This window comes from Cimex lectularius, unplaced genomic scaffold, assembly GCF_000648675.2.
Source record: "Cimex lectularius strain Harlan isolate CLEC.00 unplaced genomic scaffold, Clec_2.1 scaffold126, whole genome shotgun sequence".
In the NCBI taxonomy this organism is placed as follows: domain Eukaryota; kingdom Metazoa; phylum Arthropoda; class Insecta; order Hemiptera; family Cimicidae; genus Cimex; species Cimex lectularius.
The window spans coordinates 47,677-72,344 of NW_019392705.1; the positions used below are offsets into that span (position 1 = coordinate 47,677).

Here is a 24,668-nt window from a genome sequence, read left to right on the forward strand (position 1 = left end):
GTGGTTAGCATGAGAGGCTCTCACGCCGCGGTCGTGGGTTTCGAATCCCGCTCGTGACACTAACTTTTTCATTTCAACAAATACCTTACATAAAGATTAATTATTTGAAAGAAGTTATTTGTTCATCGAACCACGAAACGGATAGATACTAATTTTACAAGTTTTTTAAGAACGTAAAAAGCTGGTAGGTTCAGGTACAAAATAAGGTCGTTTCTCAGGTTCTAGGATATTCTGTTGTTCTCCAATTTTGAAAGTTTTGTTTTCTCATGCTAAGTTGCTTTTATTTGTCCGACCGATTCTTATTCTTGTAGTAATGCATTTTTTTACAACATACATAGCACAATTCTGGTCGTTGTTCTTTTTCTGTTCGTTTTTGTCTAATATCTCGTTAATCATCGAGTTGGATGACCCATGATACAAATTGATATTGTCAACAGTTTAAATTCAAATCCTCACTGATGATAGCAGGAAGCCGAAAACGTTCAGATCAAGATGGCATTGATGAACGAAAATTTGAACTTTAATAAGTTGATGGATTAGAAAGAAAAAGGTCAAAAATCCTTTTTCTGCTCATTTTTGTCTTATATATCGTTAATCATCGAGCTGGATCAATGAGCAATGACAACGAATTGATATTGACAACAGTTTAATTTCAAATCCTCACTGATGATGGTAGGAAGCCGAAAACGTTCAGATCAAATTGGCATTGATGAACGAAAATTTGAACTTAAAAAGTTGATGGATTAAATTTAAAAAAAGGTCAAAAATTAAATTCCACCAATCTTGCATGAATTTCTGATACTTAAATAAGTCCTGATGATGATTCTTGGATGACGAAGGAACTGAGTAAATTAGTAGAAATGATGAAGGTGGGATGAATGTAGATTCATTCTGGAACTGTTTTTTTTTTTCTTAACCCAGATTGAGATGACTGAGGTGGCCGAATGTTTAGATTAGATTCGTATTTGCCAAACTAGGGGTTTTGTGTTCGAATCCTGGGAGCCCATGGCTTTTTAATTGGTTACACTATGAAAAATTATCGTAAAGTGATTCAACCCTTCGTCCGCGACAACCAACGTTAAGCCATCTTGTATTCCAGGAATTATTTTAGGTTCTGTGTAAAGAGTTACTGTTGCTTTTTTACTATCCAATAATCTGCATCTCCGATGATAGATTCTGACAAATAGTGAACTTCTTCGACAATTGTTTTTCCCTTATGTCCCCTCATAAAGGGCTCGTTGGAGTAATAACAACCTAAGAACAAACGAAAGCCAATTAAAAAAAAAAGAAAAGAAAAGGAATAGCTCTCTATATAGTCTAGATTAAAAAAAAAATCAATTGTTATTACCAAGCTTTCGATTTATTTTAAGATAATCTTCAAGGCAAAACAATCTTAAAGATATCTACAAACTCACAATTAAATGTTAGTAGTTTCAAATTCAATTCACTAGTTTTCGTGGTCCGCTTGACCAATTAATATCTTTCAATTAATTAAGGTTTTTAGTTGAGATAAAAAAGTCAATGTCACGAGCGGGATTCGAACCTACGACCTAGTGTTTATACCTATAGTTTCAAATGTTTTACAGTCCTTGGCATTGTTGGGTCTGAGTCTTCCAAGAAATATCAAAGTTTTTATTAAAAATTTAATGATTTCAATTTGTAGACATTTTAAGATAGTTTTGCCCTGATGATGACTTTAAAATAGGTCGAAATCATGGCAGTAACAATTGAATTAATTTTTCATCCAGACCATGATTCGGCTTATCCCTGATTTTTTAATACAAAAAGATTTAGACTTAGCAGTCTATTGATTTTATCTATAAACGTTTTTTTTAATTAGAGGCTTGTGTCACTTTTGGAAACAATTGAGCTGTGAGATTAGGCGTGTGTTTCAAAAATTCAAAATAATTTACGTTAGTTCTTTTGATGAGGTTTTTTTTATAGACCTTCTGATGTGCCATATATTGTACGAGTATCGAGGAGGAGGGTGTCTCTAAATTTAAAAAAAATTCAATTGTTATTACCAAGCATTCGATTTATTTTAAGATCATCATCAAGGCAAAACAATCTTAAAGATATCTACAAACTGACAATTAAATTTTAATAGTTTCAAATGTTTTACAATCCTTGCATTGTTGGGACTGAGTCTTCCAAAAAATTTGAAAATTTTTATTAAAAACTTAATTATTTCAATTTGTAGACATTAAGATTGTTTTGTCCTGATGATGACTTTAAAATAGGTCGAAAACTTGGCAATAACAGTTGAATTAATCCCGCTCGTGGCACTGACTATTTTATCTCAACTAAAAACCTTAATTAATTGAAAAATATTAATTGATTAAGCGGACCACGAAAACTAGTGAATTTAATAAGTAAAAATGAAGTATACCTTCACTAAAGCTCTCCGTGGCCATTTCATTGTCGCCGAGGATCAAATAGATTACACGACATTTGAAAAATGGCAAAAAGGAGGGAAAATTCAAAAGGTGCGGTTGAGATGGGAAGCTGGTGTCCCAGTGGATCGAGGTCACGATAGCTCAAGTGGTAGAGCAGCGGAGTATCAAGCCGAAGATCGTGGGTTCGAATCCCGCTCGTGCCATTGACTTTTTTATCTCAACTAAAAACCTTAAATTAATTGACATATATTAATTGGTCAAGCGGACCACGAAAACTAATGAATTGAATTAATTTTTCATCCAGACCGTGATTCATCCTGATTTTTAATACAAAAAGATTTAGACTTAGCAGTGTTTTTGGATTTTATCTATAAACTTTTTTGTTAACTAGAGGCTTGTGTCACTTTTGGACACAATTGAGCTGTGAGATTAGGCATGTGTTTCAAAAACATAAAATACTTTACATAAGTTCATTTTTTCTTTGTTTTTTGTCGTGTCGATGAGGATCGAGGATCAAAGAAAACTGAAAAACTTGTACTCAAGATTTCGTTCTATTTAATGCCTTCATCAGGACTACAATCGATAGCATAAATAAAAACAAAACCAAATTTCGTCAGTGTCGACCTCAGACGACTTTTTCCTTTTTTTTTAGTTTTCTTTGATTAAGTGGGACGTGTGGGCCACTTTAAAAACCAAAAACGTACATATCTATCATTTATCATCTCTTGTACATATCCTATCTTTCATATAGACACAGGCAAAATTTTAAGCGGTTTATTGAAGTGATGGTCTTATGATCCAGATGTGTCCTTAAGGATCTGACCTACTTCAGACCTTGCACCTATTGGAAACTTTTTATCTCGAAATTTTATGTTTTCTAATGGATCTGACCGTCTTCAAACCTTGTACCTACTGGAAACGTTTTATCTCTTATTTTTAACTCGTCGGGGTCATTCAGCGCCGATGGCACACAAAGGGGTCCTTCTTCCCCGTCAAACTCACGCATCGAACGCGTGAGCTTTGACTTATTTTTTTCAATTCTTTGACAAATCCTACATCCAAAACAAGATTATAAACACGATTGTCCTGTGTTGACTTTCATCTTCTGTTTACCCCTTGACCAGTTTCGGTCTTAAATACAAGATTCGTTGATAAACAGTCTTCATTATTTTGTTATTTACAGTTTAAAAAAAAGAATAAAGTTTTTTTGTCTTTTTGCTATATTTACTTAATTAAAGACAGCGAATTTTTGCGCGATTTTCCCACCACTTTTTCCGACTCTAAACCTCCAGCGATAAATTGAAATAGGTGCGAATTAAATATACAAACAAGTTCGAAAACAAAGTATTAGTCGTAGGGGCTGACAATTTTATAATTAGTATACGATTAAGGCTGTGACCTAACGAGGAGAGAGATGGTAGTGGATTTTTATCGTTGCGATATTCCGAAGATAAAACGTTCAGTCCTGAACTAATCTCTTTCCAAATTGCAGCCAAGATTCGATTTCTTTCTTCTGGAATAATTTCAACTTTTGAACATGCAATTCGGTAAGTGGTCGCGATAATGTTTGTTTCCCCGACGTTAAGTTTTATTACACCTTTTAGACATTATCCCGTCTAGGATTTCAAAAAATAAATATTTCAACACAGAGGGAGCTCCTTCAGCGATTGACCTAAGCGCTCAAGAATTTGGTGCTTGAATAATGTAATAATAATTAAAATTAATTGATTAAAGTAAGATAGATTAATATCAGAAATAACAACTTTTCAGAAAATAAGATTTTTTTTGCTTTAAGCTTAGTTCAGCGGCGTGACTTATTTCCTCATTATGCCAAATAGATTTTTTTTTTTTGCTTTAAGCTTAGTTCAGAGGCGTGACTTATTTCCTCATTATGCCATACAGATTTTTTTTTTTTGCTTTAAGCTTAGTTCAGAGGCGTGGCTTATTTCCTCATTATGCCATACAGATTTTTTTTTTTTTTGCTTTAAGCTTAGTTGAGCAGCGTGACTTATTTCGTCATTATGCCATATAGATTTTTTTTGCTTTAAGCTCACTTCAGAGGCGTGACTTACTTTCTTATTTTGCCGTTTTTGGTCACATGCAATTTTTGCTGCCCTTTGAAAAAAAAATTATCTGCATTGCACAACACGGATATTTCCCGACTAGGTGTAAAAATTGCTATATTAAAAGTTTTACCATGTATTTTTTTAAATACAAAGGTGAACGTCCGAAAATCTAAAAGATTAAACATTCATCATGAAAGGACAAAATCAAATTTAAAATCTGGTGGTAAAATTTAAAAATTTTTTTCTGATCCTGGATAATTTGTTAAATTTCAAAAGAAAAATGATCTATTATCACAGTTTTCATTGTAGTGTATTTGATTATTTTGACCAAATAGTTCGGATTTGGTTTTATATAAGCTCAAATCTGCATGTATATGCAAATGTTTACATATGTATACAGAGTTGAGCTTATCGCTTCTCGCATCTACAATTAATTCATTTTTGTGATTTACTATAAATTCGAGAATCACCCTGGGTGTTGTCAGTCTGGGGACCTCGGTCTTATCCAGCCAGCCACCGAAGTTGGGCACCAGGTGTTACCAACATCTAAGTCAATTCAGCACCCAATGAATGCAGTTCCGAACCTTTCTTCCCCAAGTTGATTCTTAAACACATTCTTATTTACATACCATTCATTCCATTAGGTTAGTGAAGTACTCGATATTCCTACTTCACCCTTTACACATGTACAACTAACCTAATTGAGTGTCGATGGGGTATTCGATATCCCACCGTCGATCCTCTCACATCTCACATTCACGCTAATACATTCATTCTTAACACAAACTAGGTATGCACAACTAATATTACTACACACTCTCACTCTTTCTTAAATACATTGTCTCCTATTTACATACCTTCATTCAATTAGGGTGGTTCTAGATATTTCTCGAATCATGTTTTACACATACATAAATGCATGACTAACCTAATTCAGGATCAATGTCGTACACAGTATTCTGCCATTAACCCTTTTCACTCTCAACACACTCTTAGGATACAGAACTTTACAATATACAATAAAACAACCTTTATTCTTCTAAAAATTGGAACAGAGAACACAGATTCCCACTGCCGTGATCAAGGATGATTCTCATATCGGGTGGCAATCCTACACGCTCTCTACATAGAGCCAAGGAGTTGCACCCTTAAATTAGGTGCCATACATTGAGCAACCTCTTACTTGCTGGAGACCTGGAGACAGACACAGGCTTTGGCTGAAAAAAGTGTCCGTGTGTCAGTCTCGCATGACCTAACCTTAATCGTGTGAGGATGACCCTTCTTCTGAGTCAGATCCTACGAGGGCCACCTATTGAGAGTGCTTGATCTGTACCTCTCTGACAACCTGGCCCCACTGACTTTGCCACCTTCTTTTAATCCTGTTTTTATTGCATTTTTAAAGGAACTTACCATGGTTAAAAAATTAGTGGAATAGAAGGAAAATATCAAACTGACATACCATATTATCATAGATTTTTTTTTTAGATCTTGGAATGGGGCTGAAAAGAGAGGTGACTGCACCTCTGATTGTTGTTTCAAACCGTTTACCATTCGTCCTGTCAAGGAATGAAAAAGAAATTCTCGAAAGAAAGCAAAGGTAAATTAAATTGTAAAAACCATTTTGGAAAGATTTTAACTTTAAAATTTATAACAGCGCTGGTGGTCTGGTGACTGCTGTGGCACCTGTGGTCATAGAGTGCAAAGGACTTTGGATCGGTTGGTCTGGCATACACGATATGGACGCCGATGAAGCAATCCCTGAGGCAGACCCTGAAGACAAAGCCCCCACCTCTGGCTTGCTTTCAAGTCAGGTATTCCCAAGCAATAAATCACACTGCTTCAAAGTTTTGACAAAAAATAAATATTATAGATAATCCCAGTTCAACTTGATGAAAAACTATTTGAATCGTACTACAACGGATGCTGCAACGGAACCCTCTGGCCACTATTTCATTCCATGCCTGACAGAGCGGTTTTCAAAGCTGAAACATGGAAGGTATATTTTTATATTTGGTCATTTTTTTCTCTTTATTGAATGTGTTTTATTTTAGGCGTATTGCAAGGTCAATGAGGAATTCGCTAAGAGCACATTGACTGCATTGAGAAAAACATTGACAGATCTTGATTCACAGGGAAAAGGTAATATTTCCCCAGTCATATGGATTCACGACTATCAACTTTTTGTTGCTGCAAATTACATAAGACAGGTAATTAACTTGAGACTCGATATTTTATAATTACCAACTCCACGGTTCATATTTTCTCTATTGATAGGTTGAAAAATTCCAAGATCTCCGTGGTTGAAAACATTTATTCAATTTAGTAAATTACATTGACGTTTCGGGCTTCTGGCCCATCATCAGAAACTAAACATAGAGAAATCTCATATATAATTCTCAATCTGAAGGCACAAATAAAGGGGTGGAAAAATAATATATATGTATCATTGGCAGGCATTTTTATTTAAAAAATTGGAAATTACTGATGGGTGTGCCTTCAGATTGAGAATTATACCATGAGATTTCTCTATATTTAGTTGCTGATGATGGGCCAGGAACCCGAAACGTCCATGTAATTTACTAAATTGAATAAATGTTTTCATCCACGGAGATCTTGGAATTTTTAACCTATCAATAGACTCGATATTTTGTCTAAACTTCTCAATGATTAATTAACAATAAATAAATTAGCATTTTTCTGATCTGTATAACTAACATTTTCAGGTTTGTAATGAAGAAAATTTACGGTGTAAGCTAGCATTTTTCCTGCATATACCATTTCCGTCATGGGATATCATGAGGCTCTTCCCATGGGATGATGTAATCCTACAAGGAATAATGGGTAAATGGTCGAAATTGAATATTTAGAATGAAAGTTATAATTTTAAATCTGGCGATTGTTTTTTGCTATTATATTATGTAAATCAATGATAAGGCAACCCTCTTTTTTACAAAAAACAAACACATCATGATAAGATTTTAGGTCTAATATTAATTGTCACTTCCAGCCTGTGACTTTGTTGGCTTTCATATTGAAGATTACTGCCTTAATTTTATCGACTGCTGCAGCAGGAGGCTAGGATGTCGTGTTGATAGGAACAAAATGTTAGTCGAACTCGCTGGAAGGACAATACACGTAAAAGCCCTTCCGATTGGCATCCCTTTTGAGAGATTTGTGCAGCTTGCAGAAAGCGCACCTGTCTACATAAAGGACACAGATAAGGTCAAAGTTATTCTTGGAGTTGACAGGCTTGATTATACTAAAGGTAGAATTTTTAGTTATTTACTTTGATTGGATAACCTCATAAACAATATTTTTTCAGGTTTGGTACACCGTATGCTCGCATTCGAACGACTCCTTGAAAAACACCCAGAGTATATAGAAACAGTAAACTTTTTGCAGATATCAGTCCCTTCGAGGACAAATGTGAAAGAGTACAAACAGCTAAAAGAGGAGATTGATCAACTGATCGGAAGAATCAACGGAAAATTCTCTAGACCGAACTGGTCTCCTATAAGATACATTTATGGCTGTATCAACCAAGAACAGCTTGCTGCTATTTACAGAGATTCGGCCATCGCTTTAGTCACACCTCTCAGGGATGGTATGAACCTTGTGGCAAAGGAGTATGTCGCTTGTCAAATAAAAGACCCCGGTGTTCTGATATTATCGCCATTTGCCGGTGCAGGGGGTATGATGCACGAAGCATTACTTGTCAACCCTTATGAAATTGACGATGCTGCAGCTACCCTTCACCGTGCACTCCAAATGCCATTGGACGAAAGAGAATTGAGAATGAGACAATTAAGGCACAGAGAACAACTCATGAACGTCAACCACTGGATGAAAACATTTCTTTCAGCGATCGGTGCACTTTCCACTGATGAAGAAGACGATCCATTGACAGCAAAAATGCTTCCTTTATCGCTCGACGATTTTGATCATTATTTAAACAACCACATTGATAATAATTGCAAACTCAGTTTAATTCTAGATTACGACGGTACATTGGTTCAATTAACTTCTCATCCTGATTTAGCGGTTCTTCCATCAGAAACTAAAAAAGTTTTAGAAAGACTTGCAAACATGCCAGATGTTAACATCGCAGTTATATCAGGTCGTAGATTGGAGAATGTAATCCACATGGTAGGAATTGACAGCATTACTTATGCTGGGTCTCACGGCTTGGAAATTTTACATCCAGACGGCACCAAATTTATGCATCCGGTACCGAACGCTTATGCGGAAAAGTTGAGAGAGCTTATGCGCTTATTGCAAGATGAAGTGTGTCACGATGGAGCTTGGGTTGAAAACAAAGGAGTACTTTTGACGTTCCATTACAGAGAAACACCTGTATCTAAACGAGACCATATTGTAAAAAGAGCAAGCCAGATTTTCTATAAAGCGGGATTCCAGCCTCATCAAGCGCATATGGCAATTGAAGCAAAACCGCCGGTCACATGGGACCAGGGCAGGGCTTCTATTTATATGCTGAGGACCATGTACGGCGTCGACTGGTCAGAAAGGGTAAGAATCATATATGCCGGGAATGAAGGCGCTATGCAAGCCCTTCAAGGTATCGCTTGCACTTTTCGAGTAGACTCATTGCCAACAGTACGAACTGCAGCAGACTTTCGCCTTGCAGGGCCTGATGAAGTTTTGACGATGTTGCGCTGGGTTGAGAAACAAATGAATAAAAGGTCGCCTCGTCTCGTACTCTCGCCCAGGCTGACCAGGTCGCCAAAAATTCAGAAAAAACAGCACTCGTCTGATAGTATACATTCTCAGATGAGCTTCGAAGAGGAAGACGAAAAGCACGCTTTCATGGGGAAAAATGGAAAATGTAGGCATTTTCCTATTTTGTCCTAACCAAACCAATTAATACATTAATGCAGATCTTGTTTTTCAATTGGTATAAATTTTGTAAATAAGTTTTTTTTAATCTAAGCAATTCAGAGTTTTGAAATATTTAATGTTAAAAACAAACCATTCTTGATTTTTTTTTCTTCTAAAAAAAGAACACCATTTTACATTAAATCTTTCAAAAAAGAAATTTACTCAGTATTTTTTAATTACACATTATTAGCAAAATGAAAAGCTGTAAATTAATTGTTTAATTATTTACTTTTAATAAAGTTGTGTAAATTGAAATTTTCTCTTAATCTGAATTATTTCTGTTACATTTATTGATAAATAATCAACAACCTATCTAAAATTACACATTTAATGCCCGATTAATGTTTTTTTAAGAGAGGCTAATTAGTTATATTTAATTACTTCTGATGAGTTTTAAAATGCTTATAGGAAGATCAAGATGGAACTAATCTACTAATTTCAAATTATTTTCTGCCCTTATTGGCTGATATAAAATTTAATAGAATTTTGACCTTCATGGAGGGTTACTATCAGCTGAGCGATAGATGCATTACGAGAAGTTGTCCCTATATGCCATTTGGTATCAGTTTTATTTTTATGCATGACAATGCAAGGCTCCACATGATCGTTAGTGATTAATTGCAAAATGCTTCAATCCAACATTTGTAGTGGCCAGCATGCAAACCTGGTTTTAACCCTATTGAACACCTTCGTGGCGAGTTATCAAAGACGGTGAAAAGTCACCCAGTGATGCCAGAGAATTTGCAGAAATTAAGAATTGTGCTGTTTGAGAAGTATGAAAATATTCCACGGCACAATCAAAATTTTATAAAATCGATGCCACGTGGTGATCAACACAAGAGGAGGAAGTAACCGTACTGAATATATTTTTTTATTATTTCCATACCAACATTTCCAGTAAAATTGTTCTATTATGCTAAGAATGCAATAAAAAAAATGATTAAAATAAGGTGGCAGCAACAATGGGCCGGATTGAAAGAGAAGGTCTAGAGCATCAAGAACACTGTCCTCACCCAATTAAGCATAGCCCATGCGAGGATGACACAGGGACACTTATTTTCGGACCAAAGCCCGTGTATGTGCCCGGCATGTTGTTGGATGTGTCCTACCTAATTAAAGGGTGCAATTCCTTGGCTCCATACAAGAGAGTGCGCAGGAATGTCACCCAATTTGAAATTGTGCTTGATACAGCAGTGCGTATTCTAGTCCCTTGTTCTGATTCTTGAAGGAAGCGCAATTATTCTATTGTATATAGTAATAATATTTGTGTATACCTAGCTTGTCTTGAGAGTGAATGTATTTATTAGCGTGAATGTGTGATGTGAGAGGGTCGATGGTGGAATATCAAGTACCCCATTGACCCTCAATTAGGCTAGTTGTATAATACATATGAAGAGTGATGGAGGAATATTGAATGCTTACTCAGGCTGTCTCAAGAATCACTCATCCCAGGTGTTGGCAGACTGGGGACAGACCTCAGTCTTACACGTCTAGCCACCGAGGTTGGCTATATACAACTCTGTGTATGGAGCCGAGGAATTGCACCGTTCAATTAGGTGGGACACATCGAGCAACCTCTGCCTGCCGGACTCATACGTGGGCTTTTCACATGACATTTACTTGTCTAAAGAACCCACTCCAATATGTTAGGTTTGTCATGTTAGGTTAACCATTAAACATATTTTGACCTGATACAAAAAATTTGCTCAAACTCAAGCTAATTGTAATCTTGGAGATTATTTATTCGGTGTATTAAAATATCACCAAAGGAAAATGGACAAGCTATTTAATTTTTTTTATATAACACACTTATCTACACGATGTGATAGATGAGAGTGTGTCTAGCATATGAAATAAAGAAAGAAATGTATATTGTATTTGTTAATAAATTCTTTTATTATTGTTAATTTTTTAGGGTGTTTTAATGCCTAAGGTCATTTTTCACCCCCTAACATTTAAACGTTCTGTCTTAGGTTAGGTCGTTAGGTCAATGTACGATGCGCGATTTGGACCTCCGGGCTGTCCTTGAAGCACTGGTCCTGGGATATAGGGATGCGGGTACCCGTCAGCATCCACCTAAAAGGACTGAAGTGAATGTCGAAGAAAAGCCCCTGACCCCTGCGTGCTGGATCAAGTCATCACATAAGACACCTAGTCCAAAAATGATCATTCAAGATAATTTCAATCCATTCATAACCAATTGTAGTAGACTGGCTTAAAAAAATGAAAATAAATTTAAAAAATAAAATTAAAATAATAAAAAATAAAATAAATAAAAAGTTTGGTCGTTTAGACATCAGAGTGCATTACAGACGTTTTTATTTAAGTTTATTAGCTTAAAATTTTGTAGTTCTTTTTCACTTTGGAGAGATTTTAAAAAGGATTAGGTATATTAAAAATAAATAAAATTAGCTGTATGCTTTTATTAATTAATTTTTTTTTTTGTTGGGTGTTTGTGAGTTTACCTATATCAGAAAAAATCTGATTGGATAGCTTTTTATTGAAAATAGGTTAAGTTTGTGGTTTAATTACTTAAAATAATGCTGGGGCCCGTAAGCATCCATCTAAAAAGGTCTAAAAGGACAATTGTATGTTAATGGAAAAAAAAGAAAAAAAAGAAAAAAAAAGAAAGGTGGCGGTCTTGAGCATCTCTTCTGTTGACTTGCTCCCCTGATCATCACTTAAGATACCTAGTCCAAAAATGATTCTCAAGATAATTTCAAGGCATTAATAACCTTGCCTTAAAAAATGAAACAACTAAATAAATAAAATAAATAGAAAGTTTGGTTAGTTGGACATCGGAGTGCATTATAGGCGTTATTATATAAATTATTAGCTTAAAATTTTTTAGTTCTTTTTCACTTTGGAGAGATTTTGAAAAGGATTAGGTATATGTTAAAAAATAAATAAAATTAGCTGTATGCTTTTATTTATTTATTTTTTTTTTTTTGGGGGGGGGGTTTGATGTGAGTTTAACCTGTATAAGAAAAAATCTGATTAGATAGCTTTTTATTGAAAATAGGTTGTTTGTTTTTTTGTTTAATTCTTTTTAAAAATTTAAGAAGGTGAAATGCTTCGGTAAATAAGTTGAATTCAAATCTCTGAGTTGAAAAATTTGAAAACCGCCCTCCATGGTGGGTATGGGGAAGGTCCTCCGGGCTGACCTTGAAGCACTGGTCCTGGGATATACGGATGCTGGGGCCCATCAGCATCCATATAAAAGGACTGAATTGAATGTTAATTAAATTAAAATTTAAAAAAAGAAAAAAAAGAAAGGTGGCGGTATTGAGCATCTCTTCTGTTGACTTGTCCCCCTGATAATCACTTAAGATACCTAGTTCAAACATGATTTTCAAGATAATTTCAAGGCATTAATAACCTAGTGTGGTTGATAGCCTTAATAAATGAAAATGAATAAAAATATAATAAAATAATAAATAAATAAATAATAAAACGTTTGGTCGTTTAGACATCAGAGTGCATTACAGGCGTTTTTTTATAAGTTTATTAGTTTAAAATTTTGTAGTTATTTTTTAACTTTGAAGAGATTATGAAAAGGATTAATGAATATTAAAAAATAAAGAAAATTAATTGTATGCTTTTATTTAATTTATTTTTTTGTTTCGGGATTTGTTGAGAGTTTAACCTGTATAAGAAAACGTCCGATTGGATAGTTTTTGAATTAACAGTAGGTCAAGTTTGTGGTTTAATTTCTTTTTAAAAATTTAATAAGGGGAAACGATTCAGACGGATTTTTTAAAGAGTGAAAATGAGTAAATAAATTGCAATTGAAGTCTCCGAGTTGAAGAATTTGAAAATCGTCCTCCATGGCGGGTTTGGGGCCGTGGAACAGCTGTCGCCCGAGGCGCCTCCTCTCCTCCATGGCAGAGAAAACACTCTCGAGCCTGTCCTGATTAGCCCGAGTGACTCGGAATCCGACTCGGCCCCCTGTCCCAGTCGCCTCCGTTTTCCCATTTTCTTTTCCGCCCTCGAATTTCCCAGGGCTCGGGAAAAGGGCCGCGCCCTTCGAGGAAAAAGGGAAAACCGCGTCCGCACCTTCACGGAGCTCCGTCCTAGACGAACCCGTGCCCTTTTATCGGCAGAAAGTGAGTATCACTTTTATCCTTTTACACGATTTTTTTTTTACTTTTTACCGATTTTGTTTTTGTCTAAATTCAACGCTTGTCCGCCTTATTCTGAACAAGATTCATTATCAGTGTTCTCCAGTTCTTGGGTTGTTTTTAAACACTGACTCATTTATTTCTCTTCCAAGTTTTCATTGGTTTTTTTACACCGACGTCGAGTGATTTGTTTTCATACCGTCGGGCCTCTTGTCCCTAAGGGGAAACGAATCCAACACAGCACACATTGCAAATCCACAGTTAGTCGACCTTTTATTACAATATTTTGCGTAAACATTAAGAAACACTTGCCTTTTCCACTCTTCACACGGACGTTTCCACTCTTCTGTGGTTTTCCTGATCTTCCACAAACCCAAATTTTACGCCACTCTGTACCAAAATCTTCACGACTAAACTGCTCAAAAATGAATAGTTCGCACGAACCATGGTCCGATTCTCAACCCATTCGCAGATATTCAACATTTTATATTGCCCGTAGGTATTGAACTATTAATTTTTGTGGAAATGAATAGAAAAATGATCTTAAAAAGCATTTAAAAGCACGTCAAATTTCCTTTAAGAAGTCACATTTTTAAAATTTAATTTTTGGTTGAAAAACAAACGATAAAACTTCTCAATTTCTAATAAATTTTGAAGCAATTTATAATAGAATTCCTAGGGAATGTAAATGCTACAAAATTATATATAATAAATTGGCAATTTCCCTATTTATTTTTGAGCAGTTTATTAAAAAATTGTTCGTACGAACCAAGGTCTGATTCAAAACCCTTTCGCAGATATTCAACATTTTGTATTTTCAGGAATCTACTCGTAGGTATCGAACTATTAATTTTTAGGGAAATGAATAGAAAAATGCTCATAAAAAAAACCTTCAAAAACATGTTAAATTTCCTTTAAGCAGGCACCTGTTTAAAATTTAATTTTTGGTAGAAAAACAAATGCCAAAACTTCTCAATTACTAATAAACTTTGAAGAAATTTATAATAAAAAACCAAGGGAGAGTAAATACTATAAAACTGGCAACATCCCTATTCATTTTTGAGCAGTTTATTAAGAAATTGGTAACTGTCAATTTCCCAGTACAGAAGCTGATGTTAGGGAATAATAGCTGTTTTGAAATAATTATTTTACACTCCAAAGGTTAGTAATATTCAGGGTGATTCGCTTTTCATACGACAAAGTTCGTCAGGTGCTTTTACACCTCAAATGCAATAAAAATGTTCGTACAACCATGGTCCGATTCTCAACCCTTTCGCAGATATTCAACATTTTATATTTTCCGAAATCTACTCGAAGGATTAATTTTAAGGGAAATGAATAGAAAAATGCACTTAAAAAGCCTTCAAAAGCATGTTAAATTTCCTTTAAGAAGGCAGCCCTTTAAAATTTAATTTTTGGTAGGAAAACAACACTAAAACTTCTCAATTTCTAATACATTTTGAAGTAAATACTACAAAATTGACAATATCCTCATTTATTTTTGAGCATTTGTTAAGAAATTGTCTGATTTGCCAGTACAGAAGCTGTTGTTGGGGAAAAATAACTGTTTTGAAATAATTTTTTAATTTTTGCCGTCCAAAGATTGATAATATGAAGGGTGGTTCACTTCTCATACGACAAAGTTCGTCAGGTGGTTCTACACCTCAAATGCAATAAAAATGTTCGTACGAATCAAGGCCTGATTCAAAACCCTTTCACAGATATTCAACATTTTGTATTTCAGAAATCTACTCGAAGGATTAATTTTAAGGGAACGAATAGAAAAATGCTCTTAAAAAGCCTTCAAAAGCATGTTAAATTTCCTTTATGATGGCACCCTTTTAAGTTTTAATAGTTAATTTTTCGTAGGAAAACAAACACTAAAACTTCTCAATTTCTAATCAATTTTGAAGTAAATACTGCAAAATTGGCAATATCCCCATTTAATTTTGAGCAGTTTATTAAGAAATAGTTTGATTTGCCAGCACAGAAGCTGTTGTTGGGGAATAATAACTGTTTTGAAATAATTTTTTAATTTTTTGCCGTCCAAAGATTGATAATATGAAGGGTGGTTCACTTCTCATACGACAAAGTTCGTCAGGTGCTTGTACCCCCCCAAATGCAATAAAAATGTTCATACGAACTAACGTCTGATTCTCAACCCTTTCGCAAATATTCAACGTTTTATATCTTCAAAAATCTACTCGTTGGTATTGAACTATGAATTTGGGAGAAATGGATAGAAAAATGCTCTTAAAAACCTTCAGATGTACGTCACATTTCCTTTAAGAAGGCACCCATTTAGAACATAAAATTTAATTTTTGGAGGAAAAACAAACACTAATTCTTCTCAATTTCTAATTAATTTTAACACAATTTATAATAACAATGCTAGAGAAAGTAAATACTACAAAATTGGCAATATCCCTATTCATTTTTGAGCAGTTTATTAAGAAATTGGTAACTGTCAATTTGCCAGTACAGAAGCTGATGGTGGGGAATAATAACTGTTTTGAGGTCATTGTTTAATTTTTTGCAGTCCAAAGATTAAATATATTTGAAAAAACAGCTTATACAGGGTGATTTGCTACTCGTTCACCAGGTGCTTCTATGCTGCTAATTCAGTAATAACTTTTGCATTAACCATGTTCCGATTCTCAACCCTTTCGCAGTTATTCAACATTTTATATTTTCAGAAATCTACTTGTAGGTATCGAATTATTAATTTTTAGGGAAATGAATAGAAAAATACTCATAAAAAACCTTCAAAAACATGCTAAATTTCCTTTAAGCAGGCACCCATTTAAAATTTAATTGTTCGTAGAAAAACAAATGCTAAAACAAATTAATTTCTAATAAATTTTAGCACAATTTATAATAAAAATGCTAGGGAAAGTAAATATTAAAAAATTGGCAATATTCCTATTCATTTTTGAGCAGTTTATTAAGAAATTGTTTGATTTGGTAGTACAGAAGCTGTTGTTGGGGAATAATAGCGGTTTTTTTTTTTGCAGTCCAAAGATTAGTAAACTGCAGGGTGAGGGATGGTTAGGGATTTACTTCTCATACGACAAAGTTTGTCATGTGGTTCTAAACCTCAAATGCAATAAAAATGTTCGTACGAACCAAGGTCTGATTCTCAACTCTTTCGCAGATATTCAACGTTTTATATTTTCAAAAATCTACTTGTTGGTATTGAACTATGAATTTTTGGAGAAATGGATAAAAAATGCTTTTAAAATAGCTTCGGATTTACGTCACATTTCCTTTAAGAAGGCACCCATTTAGAACATAAAATTTAATTTTTGGAGGAAAAACAAACACTAATTCTTCCTAATTTATAATTAATTTTAACACAATGTATAATAAAAATGCCAGATAAAGTAAATACTACAAAATTGGCAATATACCTCAAATTCATTTTTGAGCAGTTTATTAAGAAATTCGTAACTGTCAATTTGCCAGTACAGAATCTGATGTTGAGGAATAATACTGTTTTGAGTTCATTTTTTAGTTTTTTGCAGTCCAAAGATTAAATATATTTGCAAAAACGAATTATACAGGGTGATTTGCTACTCATGCGACAAAGTTCGTCAGGTGCTTCTACACCTCAAATGCAATAAAAATGTTCATACAACCATGGTCCGATTCTCAACCCTTTCGCAGATATTCAACATTTTATATTTTCAGAAATTTACTTAGGTATTGAACTATTAATTTTTAGGGAAGTGAATAGAAAAATGTTCTTAAAAAGCATTCAATCATTAAGAATGCACCCTTTTAAAATTTAATTTGTAGAGAAAAATAAACGTTAAATATTCTCAATTTCTAATAAATTTTAGCGCAATTTATAATAAAAATCCTAGGGAAAGTAAATGCTACAAAATTGGCAACTGTTGATTTGCCAGTACCGATGCTGATGTTGAGGAATAACAACTGTTTTGAGATCATTTTTAAATTTTTTGCAGTCCAAAGATTTTATTTTATTGAAACCAACGTAACCAGTTACCTTGTATGCCTAATTGTTATAATTTCTGTATTAGAGTCACGATCAAAAGCCTTATTAGAAATTGAGAAGATTTAGTGTTTATTTTGCTGCCAAACATTAAATTTTAATTCCTAAAAGGCTGACTTCTTAAAAGAAATCTGACAAACTTTTGAATGCTGCTTTATTAAGAGCACTTTTCTATTAATTTCCCCAAAAAATTAATAGTTCAATACTTACGAGTAGATTTCTGAAAATATAAAATATTGAATGATGAGAATATTTCATTTTGATCAATCGGCTGATTATTGGTTGGAAATTATTGTGGTCCCAAGTTTCACGCATTTTATTATAATTGGTAAGAGGCTCGAAGCATCACTTTTGTTAGTGGGAAAATTCTTTGGTGTTATTAAACCGAAAATCCACTGTCCTTCGACTAATCTGTCTCGGTTTCTCTTCCCCACCTTCGATTTATCAATTTCAGCAATTGTGCCTGGCCCACCAATTTGTACAGAATTCTGATTTTCAGCCCACACAAACCTTCCGACAATAAGATATCCATTCATCAGACGTTTCATGTATGAGGAAATTATAATTTGTGATATTATGAGCAAAGTAATAAGTTAAAGTCATAATTTTTTTATAATGCCATTGATTTTTGGCAAAAAACAAGGCGCTGAACACAGAAATACATTTATCATGGGGTTGTAAACCTCTTTTGTGGCATCTGAATTCTAATGGCTTATGCTGCAGCTCATAGCGGATTCGCAGTCATGATTTTGCTGCAAATGGGACAATTAAGCATATGAAAGATAAGCCCTTGTTTTTGAAACCACTGCCCTGCACTACCACCAGTTTTTAGAACATCGTATAGTTATTGTGAACTTCATGAACATCAGAATTAATATTACACTTTGTTTGCCATCGATAACATTTCTCCCCCCCCCCCTAATTACACCAAACAGAAGAGCATTATCTTGTGTCTCAACCCAACTTTCGATCAAAGTTACACACTAAAATACTTTTATAAAAATTGAGTGGGAGTACTGTAGTTTTCAACTAGGGAACTTCTATAGTCTTGCCCCTGTTTTATTTAAACTGAAAAATACCCCGTTTCACTCTACCAAAATGAAACTCTAATGGAACCTTGTTAAAAAGCATTTTTAGTTGTTTCCAAAAGCCACCTCAAACAAAAAAAATATAATTTTTTAGTAAAGTAATCTCTTCTTGAAAATGGCGGGCAGTACTGTAGAACACCCCAGATGGGCAATTCCCAGGTTTTCTAAACATTGATCAACAACTCTGCCTCTGGCATTGTCATCCAGAAATCAAAAATCCCTGCCAATGAGATCCTGGTATAAGGGTTGAATTCCTGGATAATTTGTGGACATGACGGCCCACGGTGAGGTTGTCAGAGTCCAGTTCATCCTCCAGTGTAAATCCCAGCCCAGACCATTACACGCCTCCAAACTGCACCGAAGGCAGTACAAACTGGGGCATTGTACGCATCCCTGTTCTCGGTAGACTTTGCCGCCTGCTATCACTGTACAGACAGAAACGTGACTCATTAGTAAACATAACAGAATTCCAATTGATGTTCCCTTCTAGGCGCTTGTTGCACCATATTCTCCTGAGTTGCTGGGGCGGGCTGTTGCTAGGTCGTCTCAAAGAGGCATTCGATGTGAGGCCAACTTCCCTCAAACAATTATGAATAATAAAGGCCTTGCCAAAACATCTTGTACTTCATTTAGGATCTGGCAGGTACTGTAGAAAGGATTCTGTCTTGCAGCAATGACAATATTTCTGTCCTCCCTTAGCGTCATAATACGCTGAGATCCACCAACAGTCCTCCTTTTGGAGTATATACTACTTCTAGTCTCTCGGAATCGGGCTAAAGCCCGGGAGACCACTCTCTGTGAAACGCCAACTGCCTCTACGATATCCACTTGTGGTGAAGTCGATGTCTCATTCTCACAAGAATATTACGGACTTTTATGTCTTTCCATGATTAAAGAGAATACAACTGGTTTTAAATGTTAGAAAAGACGAGAAACGGTGTTTGTTTACAAAATGAATAATCTTCATGTTTACTATTCCTAAGTAAATCCGGTATTAAAAGTGAGGATTAAAATTTGTTTATTTTTGATTTGTATAAAAATAGTTTTACAAATAATTACCATAATACATGCGTATCGACAATAAAGTCTATATTGCATTATCACATTCTTTCAAAAATGCATATATCAATTTATACACTTCCACATTTCCAGTTGAAAGGCGAGCCCAGCAAAACGTTCGCTCAAAATTTCTCAGCGTAGACCTCCCCTGTCGAAAAATTTCTGCTTGCTTCTTTGTATTCTGGGCATGTCAAAGCTTATAAACTTATAGTTTACACTATTGAAAGGCTGATGCTAATTAATTCATAACCTGCCACCATTTTAAATAATCCTTTCTGTTACATAATAAACATAAATAATATCGTAATAATAATAATGTATTTTTTATTTGTAATACAATTTCAGAATAGATATGTTAAAATATAAAGTTTAAACATGAATTAAAGAAAAAAACATTTATTGTTTAAGTTCGTAGGAAAATTATAATAAGTTGAACAAACGAAGGTAAGCAGATTAAATTAAAAAGGTTTTTTTTTCTTGATACGTTATAGCATTATCAATTTGGTAGATATATCGTCAATTTCCCCTTGCTTGCGTGAGGTACATAGGTTTTTTAATGTATATAAACATGAAGTCTTTTCAGAGGATCTTCGGAAGAGGTCAAACAGAGAAAACCGTAAGGAAGTTTTCTCTGTTTGACCTCTTCCGAAGATCCTCTGAAAAGACTTCATGTTTCCAGCAGGTCGATAATCTAGTTCATCGGTATATAAACATGTCTGTATGTACAATTTAAATGTTATAAATCAAGAAAAAAAAAGTTTGCAACTTTTTAGCATTCCATCGTCCTGCGGAAACAACGTGAAGGGATTGGGAATATACGACATTTGGAATAATTGAATTTATGAAGTGGAATTTTGCTCGGAAGAATGGTTCTGTCAGTGAGGCCAATGTCGCATGTACAGGCTTCCCTTTTAGGGAATTACTCTATTCCCTGTAGTTTTTCCATTTTAAAACTTGTTATTATTATTAATTTTTAAGGGCATTTTAACGGCTAAGGTCATTTCACGCCCTAACATCTCAAACTTTCCATCTTAGTTTAGCTATATCCCCAGTGCTTTAAGGCTCTGACTCCAAACATTCACTCGTTTATTAACTAATTTATCCTATTACCATCCAAGCTTTAATTTATCCTTTTAAAATTCTTAATTTGGAAGGCCAAATGTATGCAAAAATCACATTTTAAATTACATTAAAATTTATTGCATTTTTTTTAAATTAATTTTTGTTCCATAATTTAAACATTTCCCATAGGCTTGTATGGCTAATAATAATAATAACAATGGAGTCAGACTAGCAACAGTCTCAGCATCCTTATCATTCCATTCTTCCATTCAAATATGATAAATAAACTAATTCTACATAACAATAATAAAAAACAAAACACAATAACACTTTTTGAGGGAGCTATCTTTCTTATTTAAATTGCGATTTTGGGCATTGCAGTTTATTACCCCCAATTTGTATTTTCTTCCATTTCATTTTTCCGCTCTGGTAGCCTCAAAAATTTCTGAAAAAAAAAAATCTTGCACGCACAAACGTTGAATGGTATAACAATTTGGGAAAAGGCCTAAATCTCATTATAAATTCCAATAAATTTGAGAAAACTGAAAAGAGCTCTTCGAAAGAAACACTGGGGACCCAGTAACTCCTGTAAATCACTCGAAAGGTTGAGCCTTTGCCTAAAGGGTTGCAAAGTGTTTAAAACCTTTTTATATATAATTATTATATGATTTGTATCACTTTTGTTAAGTTTTTATTAAGTCAGGTGCATTTCGATCTAATATAGACTATCATCAGTGAGTAAATAACAAAAGTAAAAATTATATAGTAATTATATACAGGCTGATAATAACGAGTATACTAAAATCTAATATGATAATTAAAGCGGTTTTAAATTTACATACCTTTTTTTTTTATATAAAGTGATTTGACAGTTTTGTAGAAGAAGAATGTAAAAAAAAAGTATGGATGAAAAAGGTATGTTAATTTAAAGCCGTCTAATTATCACTATTGATTTTGGTATATTCTTTTTTATTAGCTTGTATATATATAATTATTATATGATTTGTACCACTTTTATTAAGTCAGGTGCGTTTCGGTCTAATATAGACTATCATAAACATAAATAACAAAAGTGGTACAAATTATATAATAATTATAAACAAGCTAATAATAAAGAATATACCAAAATCAGTAGTGATAATTAGACGGCTTTAAATTAACATACCTTTTTTACATGCTTTTTTTTACATTCTTCTTCTACAAAACTGTCAAATCACTTTATATAAAAAAAGGTATGTAAATTTAAAACCGTTCTAATTATCATATTACATTTTGGTATACTCGTTATTATTAGCCTGTATATAATTATTATATAATTTTTACTTTTGTTATTTAGTCACTGATGATAGTCTATATTAGACCGAAACACACCTGACTTAATAAAAACCTATTGTGGAAAAGACAATTTATTTCCTACCCATCATCTTACAATAAATTATTGGGTTGTCCGGAAAATAATGCAGGATTTTAAGTTTTCATTAAAAAAAATCTATATAAAATATTCTGTTTACGTTTACAGGATTACTCATTTGTATGAATGTCAACACTTATTAATCCTCTTCCAAATGATATTGTTTGTTTACCTCTGTAGCATTCCGCTACTTGGAAATAATTCAGTCATCCTTATAATGTCAAAGCGAGAATTTCGTACGATTTTCTTTTACGAGTTTAAACTCGGCCGAAGCGGAGCCCAAACGGCTAGAAACATTAACCAAGTCTGGGGCGAGGGTTGTGTTAATGAGTGCACTGTGCAAAGGTGGTTTAAAAAATTTCGGGAGGGAGATTTCAGCCTTGAAGATGAAGAAGGTCGTGGAAGGCCTTCCTCTCTTAATGATGATGTTCTGCGATCAGTGGTGGAAGAAAACCCCAAAACAACTGTTCGAGAACTTGCAGAGCAACTCAAAGTCAGTAAAACGACCGTCGCTGACCACCTCAAGGCGATTGGAAAAGTGAAAAAACTCGAAAATTGGGTTCCACACTCATTAAACGATCGCCAAAAAAATCAGCGCTTTGATGTTTGTGCATCACTTCTTTGTCGAAACAAAAATGACCCATTTCTGGCCAGAATTGTTACATGTGACGAAAAGTGGATTCTCTACGATAACACTAGACGTTCTGGACAGTGGCTCGACAAAGGAGAAGCTCCAATACATTTTCCAAAGCCCCCAACTCATCAAAAAAAGGTAATGGTTACGGTATGGTGGGCTTCATTTGGTTTAATACACTACAGCTTCTTAAATCCTGGCGAAACCATCAATGCTGAATCATACTGTAACCAAATTAATACCATGCATCAGAAATTGGCAGTAATGAAGCCCTCTTTGGTCAATCGGAAAGGGCCCATTTTGTTGCATGACAACGCTCGACCACATGTGTCACGTGTAACGTCACAAAAATTATTGGAGCTTGGCTATGAAACTTTGCCTCACCCACCCTACTCTCCGGACCTCTCGCCTACTGACTACCATTTTTTTAGACACCTGGACCACTACTTACAACACATAATATTCAAAAATCAAACGGAACTGGAAAATGCATTTATTGACTTTATCAATTCTAAAAATTCTGAATTCTACTCAGACGGAATTAATAAGTTACCAACACGTTGGGAGAAATGTATTGAGAGTATGGGAAATTATTTTGATTAAAGAACATTGCTTTAAAGTAACTAGTTTCTTTTTTTTTGTTTAATACCAAAATCCTGCATTATTTTCCGGACAACCCAATAGTTCTAATGGTTATCAATACAACAAACTTTGATTTTTTCTCATTCTTTAATACCAAATTTGTTCTGTTTGTATTATTTTTTTATTTTTTAAACAGTTATGTTATATTAACCTCAACCCTGCAATATATATTTGCATTTAGCTCATTTACTATCTTTCCACTCCTCTTCAACAATAAGATTTATGATATTGACTTATAAGTAAAAAGTTATCGACAATTGCCAATCAAAAGAGAAAGTTTCAATTGAACTAATAATTTTTAAAAAATGTGTATTGGCCAGACCGGCACAACAAAGCGGTGTAATATAACAAAATAAAAAGACAAATTAGCACTTTCGCGTTATTTGTGAAAGGACTTTCCCCTCTAAAACTAATTTCAGTTTAGGCAATAATTGTGTATCTTTCTAGTTGAGCTCTTGTTCTGCTCCGATTCATAGAATTCATGGTTGGCTGTTGGCTAAATATCACTCTTGTGTCGGGGGGAAAGTGTTTTCTTTCTGCACTGAGAAAAAACAACAAAAAACCTATTTTTCTTTTTCCAGGGTTTGTTACAAGAACGGAGTTCGATGTGGATAGAAAATGTCTTTGGGCAACTCGTCACTGGACGGTGTTTCAAACAATGGTAAGAAATAATTATTCAATTTTAATGCTAACTTTAATATAAAAGAATCATTCCAATAAGATAAATTGAGGTGTTATTATTATAATTAAAATTCAAATAATTCCAAAGCTTTCTTAGAAGTCAATAATCAGTTAAGATCTATAAAATATTTTATATTGAGAAAAAAATCACGTTAACATATTTGATTTTCAATAGACTAATTATTCCCTTTATATAATCCCGTGGGAAGAAGCCAGAATCAAATGTCTCACCTTTGCTTTTTTCCTTTCTTGCTCTTTCACAACCACTTCTCATTGTATCGACCCCAGACTTTTAATCCCTTATTTCTGAGGAATATGAACATCTGCACATGCACCTCCACTCTTCTTTACATCGGTATTATTTAAATGAATTACGCTTGTGCTAAATTTAAAACTGACATGTTGCAGAAACACTGACTCGTAGTTATTCAGTGTCGACTTCGGATCGGGAAAGAGTTAGAGACAACATACCCACAAGAGATTACGATGGACTCAAATCACAGTGCGACAAGGCCATGCACGAACTCCAAGTCCTCAGGAGGTAATTTTTATTATATAATCAATAAATTCATAAATAATATTTAAATGCTAATGTTA

General features: G+C 34.2%; 2 protein-coding genes across 5 annotated transcripts in view; both read left to right on the plus strand.

Annotated features, from left to right (window-relative positions):
- The first annotated feature begins 3,825 nt into the window (after window positions 1-3,825).
- LOC106674065 (alpha,alpha-trehalose-phosphate synthase [UDP-forming]-like) lies at window positions 3,826-9,443 on the plus strand. Its single transcript, XM_014406512.2, has 8 exons — window positions 3,826-3,943; window positions 5,948-6,059; window positions 6,117-6,273; window positions 6,333-6,458; window positions 6,514-6,669; window positions 7,186-7,303; window positions 7,470-7,727; window positions 7,785-9,443. The coding sequence occupies exons 1-8, from the start codon at window positions 3,934-3,936 to the stop codon at window positions 9,329-9,331; spliced, it is 2,484 nt and encodes an 827-aa protein (XP_014261998.1). The 5' UTR covers window positions 3,826-3,933; the 3' UTR covers window positions 9,332-9,443.
- Window positions 9,444-13,218: 3,775 nt separating this feature from the next.
- Window positions 13,219-24,668, plus strand: part of LOC106674165 (disks large homolog 5) — a 29,820-nt gene continuing 18,370 nt past the window's right edge. For all 4 annotated transcript variants that reach the window (XM_014406732.2, XM_014406734.2, XM_014406733.2 and 1 more), the window contains exons 1-3: window positions 13,219-13,464; window positions 23,972-24,051; window positions 24,480-24,612. In XM_014406732.2, the coding sequence (XP_014262218.1) occupies window positions 24,009-24,051; window positions 24,480-24,612 (176 nt within the window). In that variant the 5' untranslated portion in view covers window positions 13,219-13,464; window positions 23,972-24,008. The remainder of the gene's footprint in view (window positions 13,465-23,971; window positions 24,052-24,479; window positions 24,613-24,668) is intronic.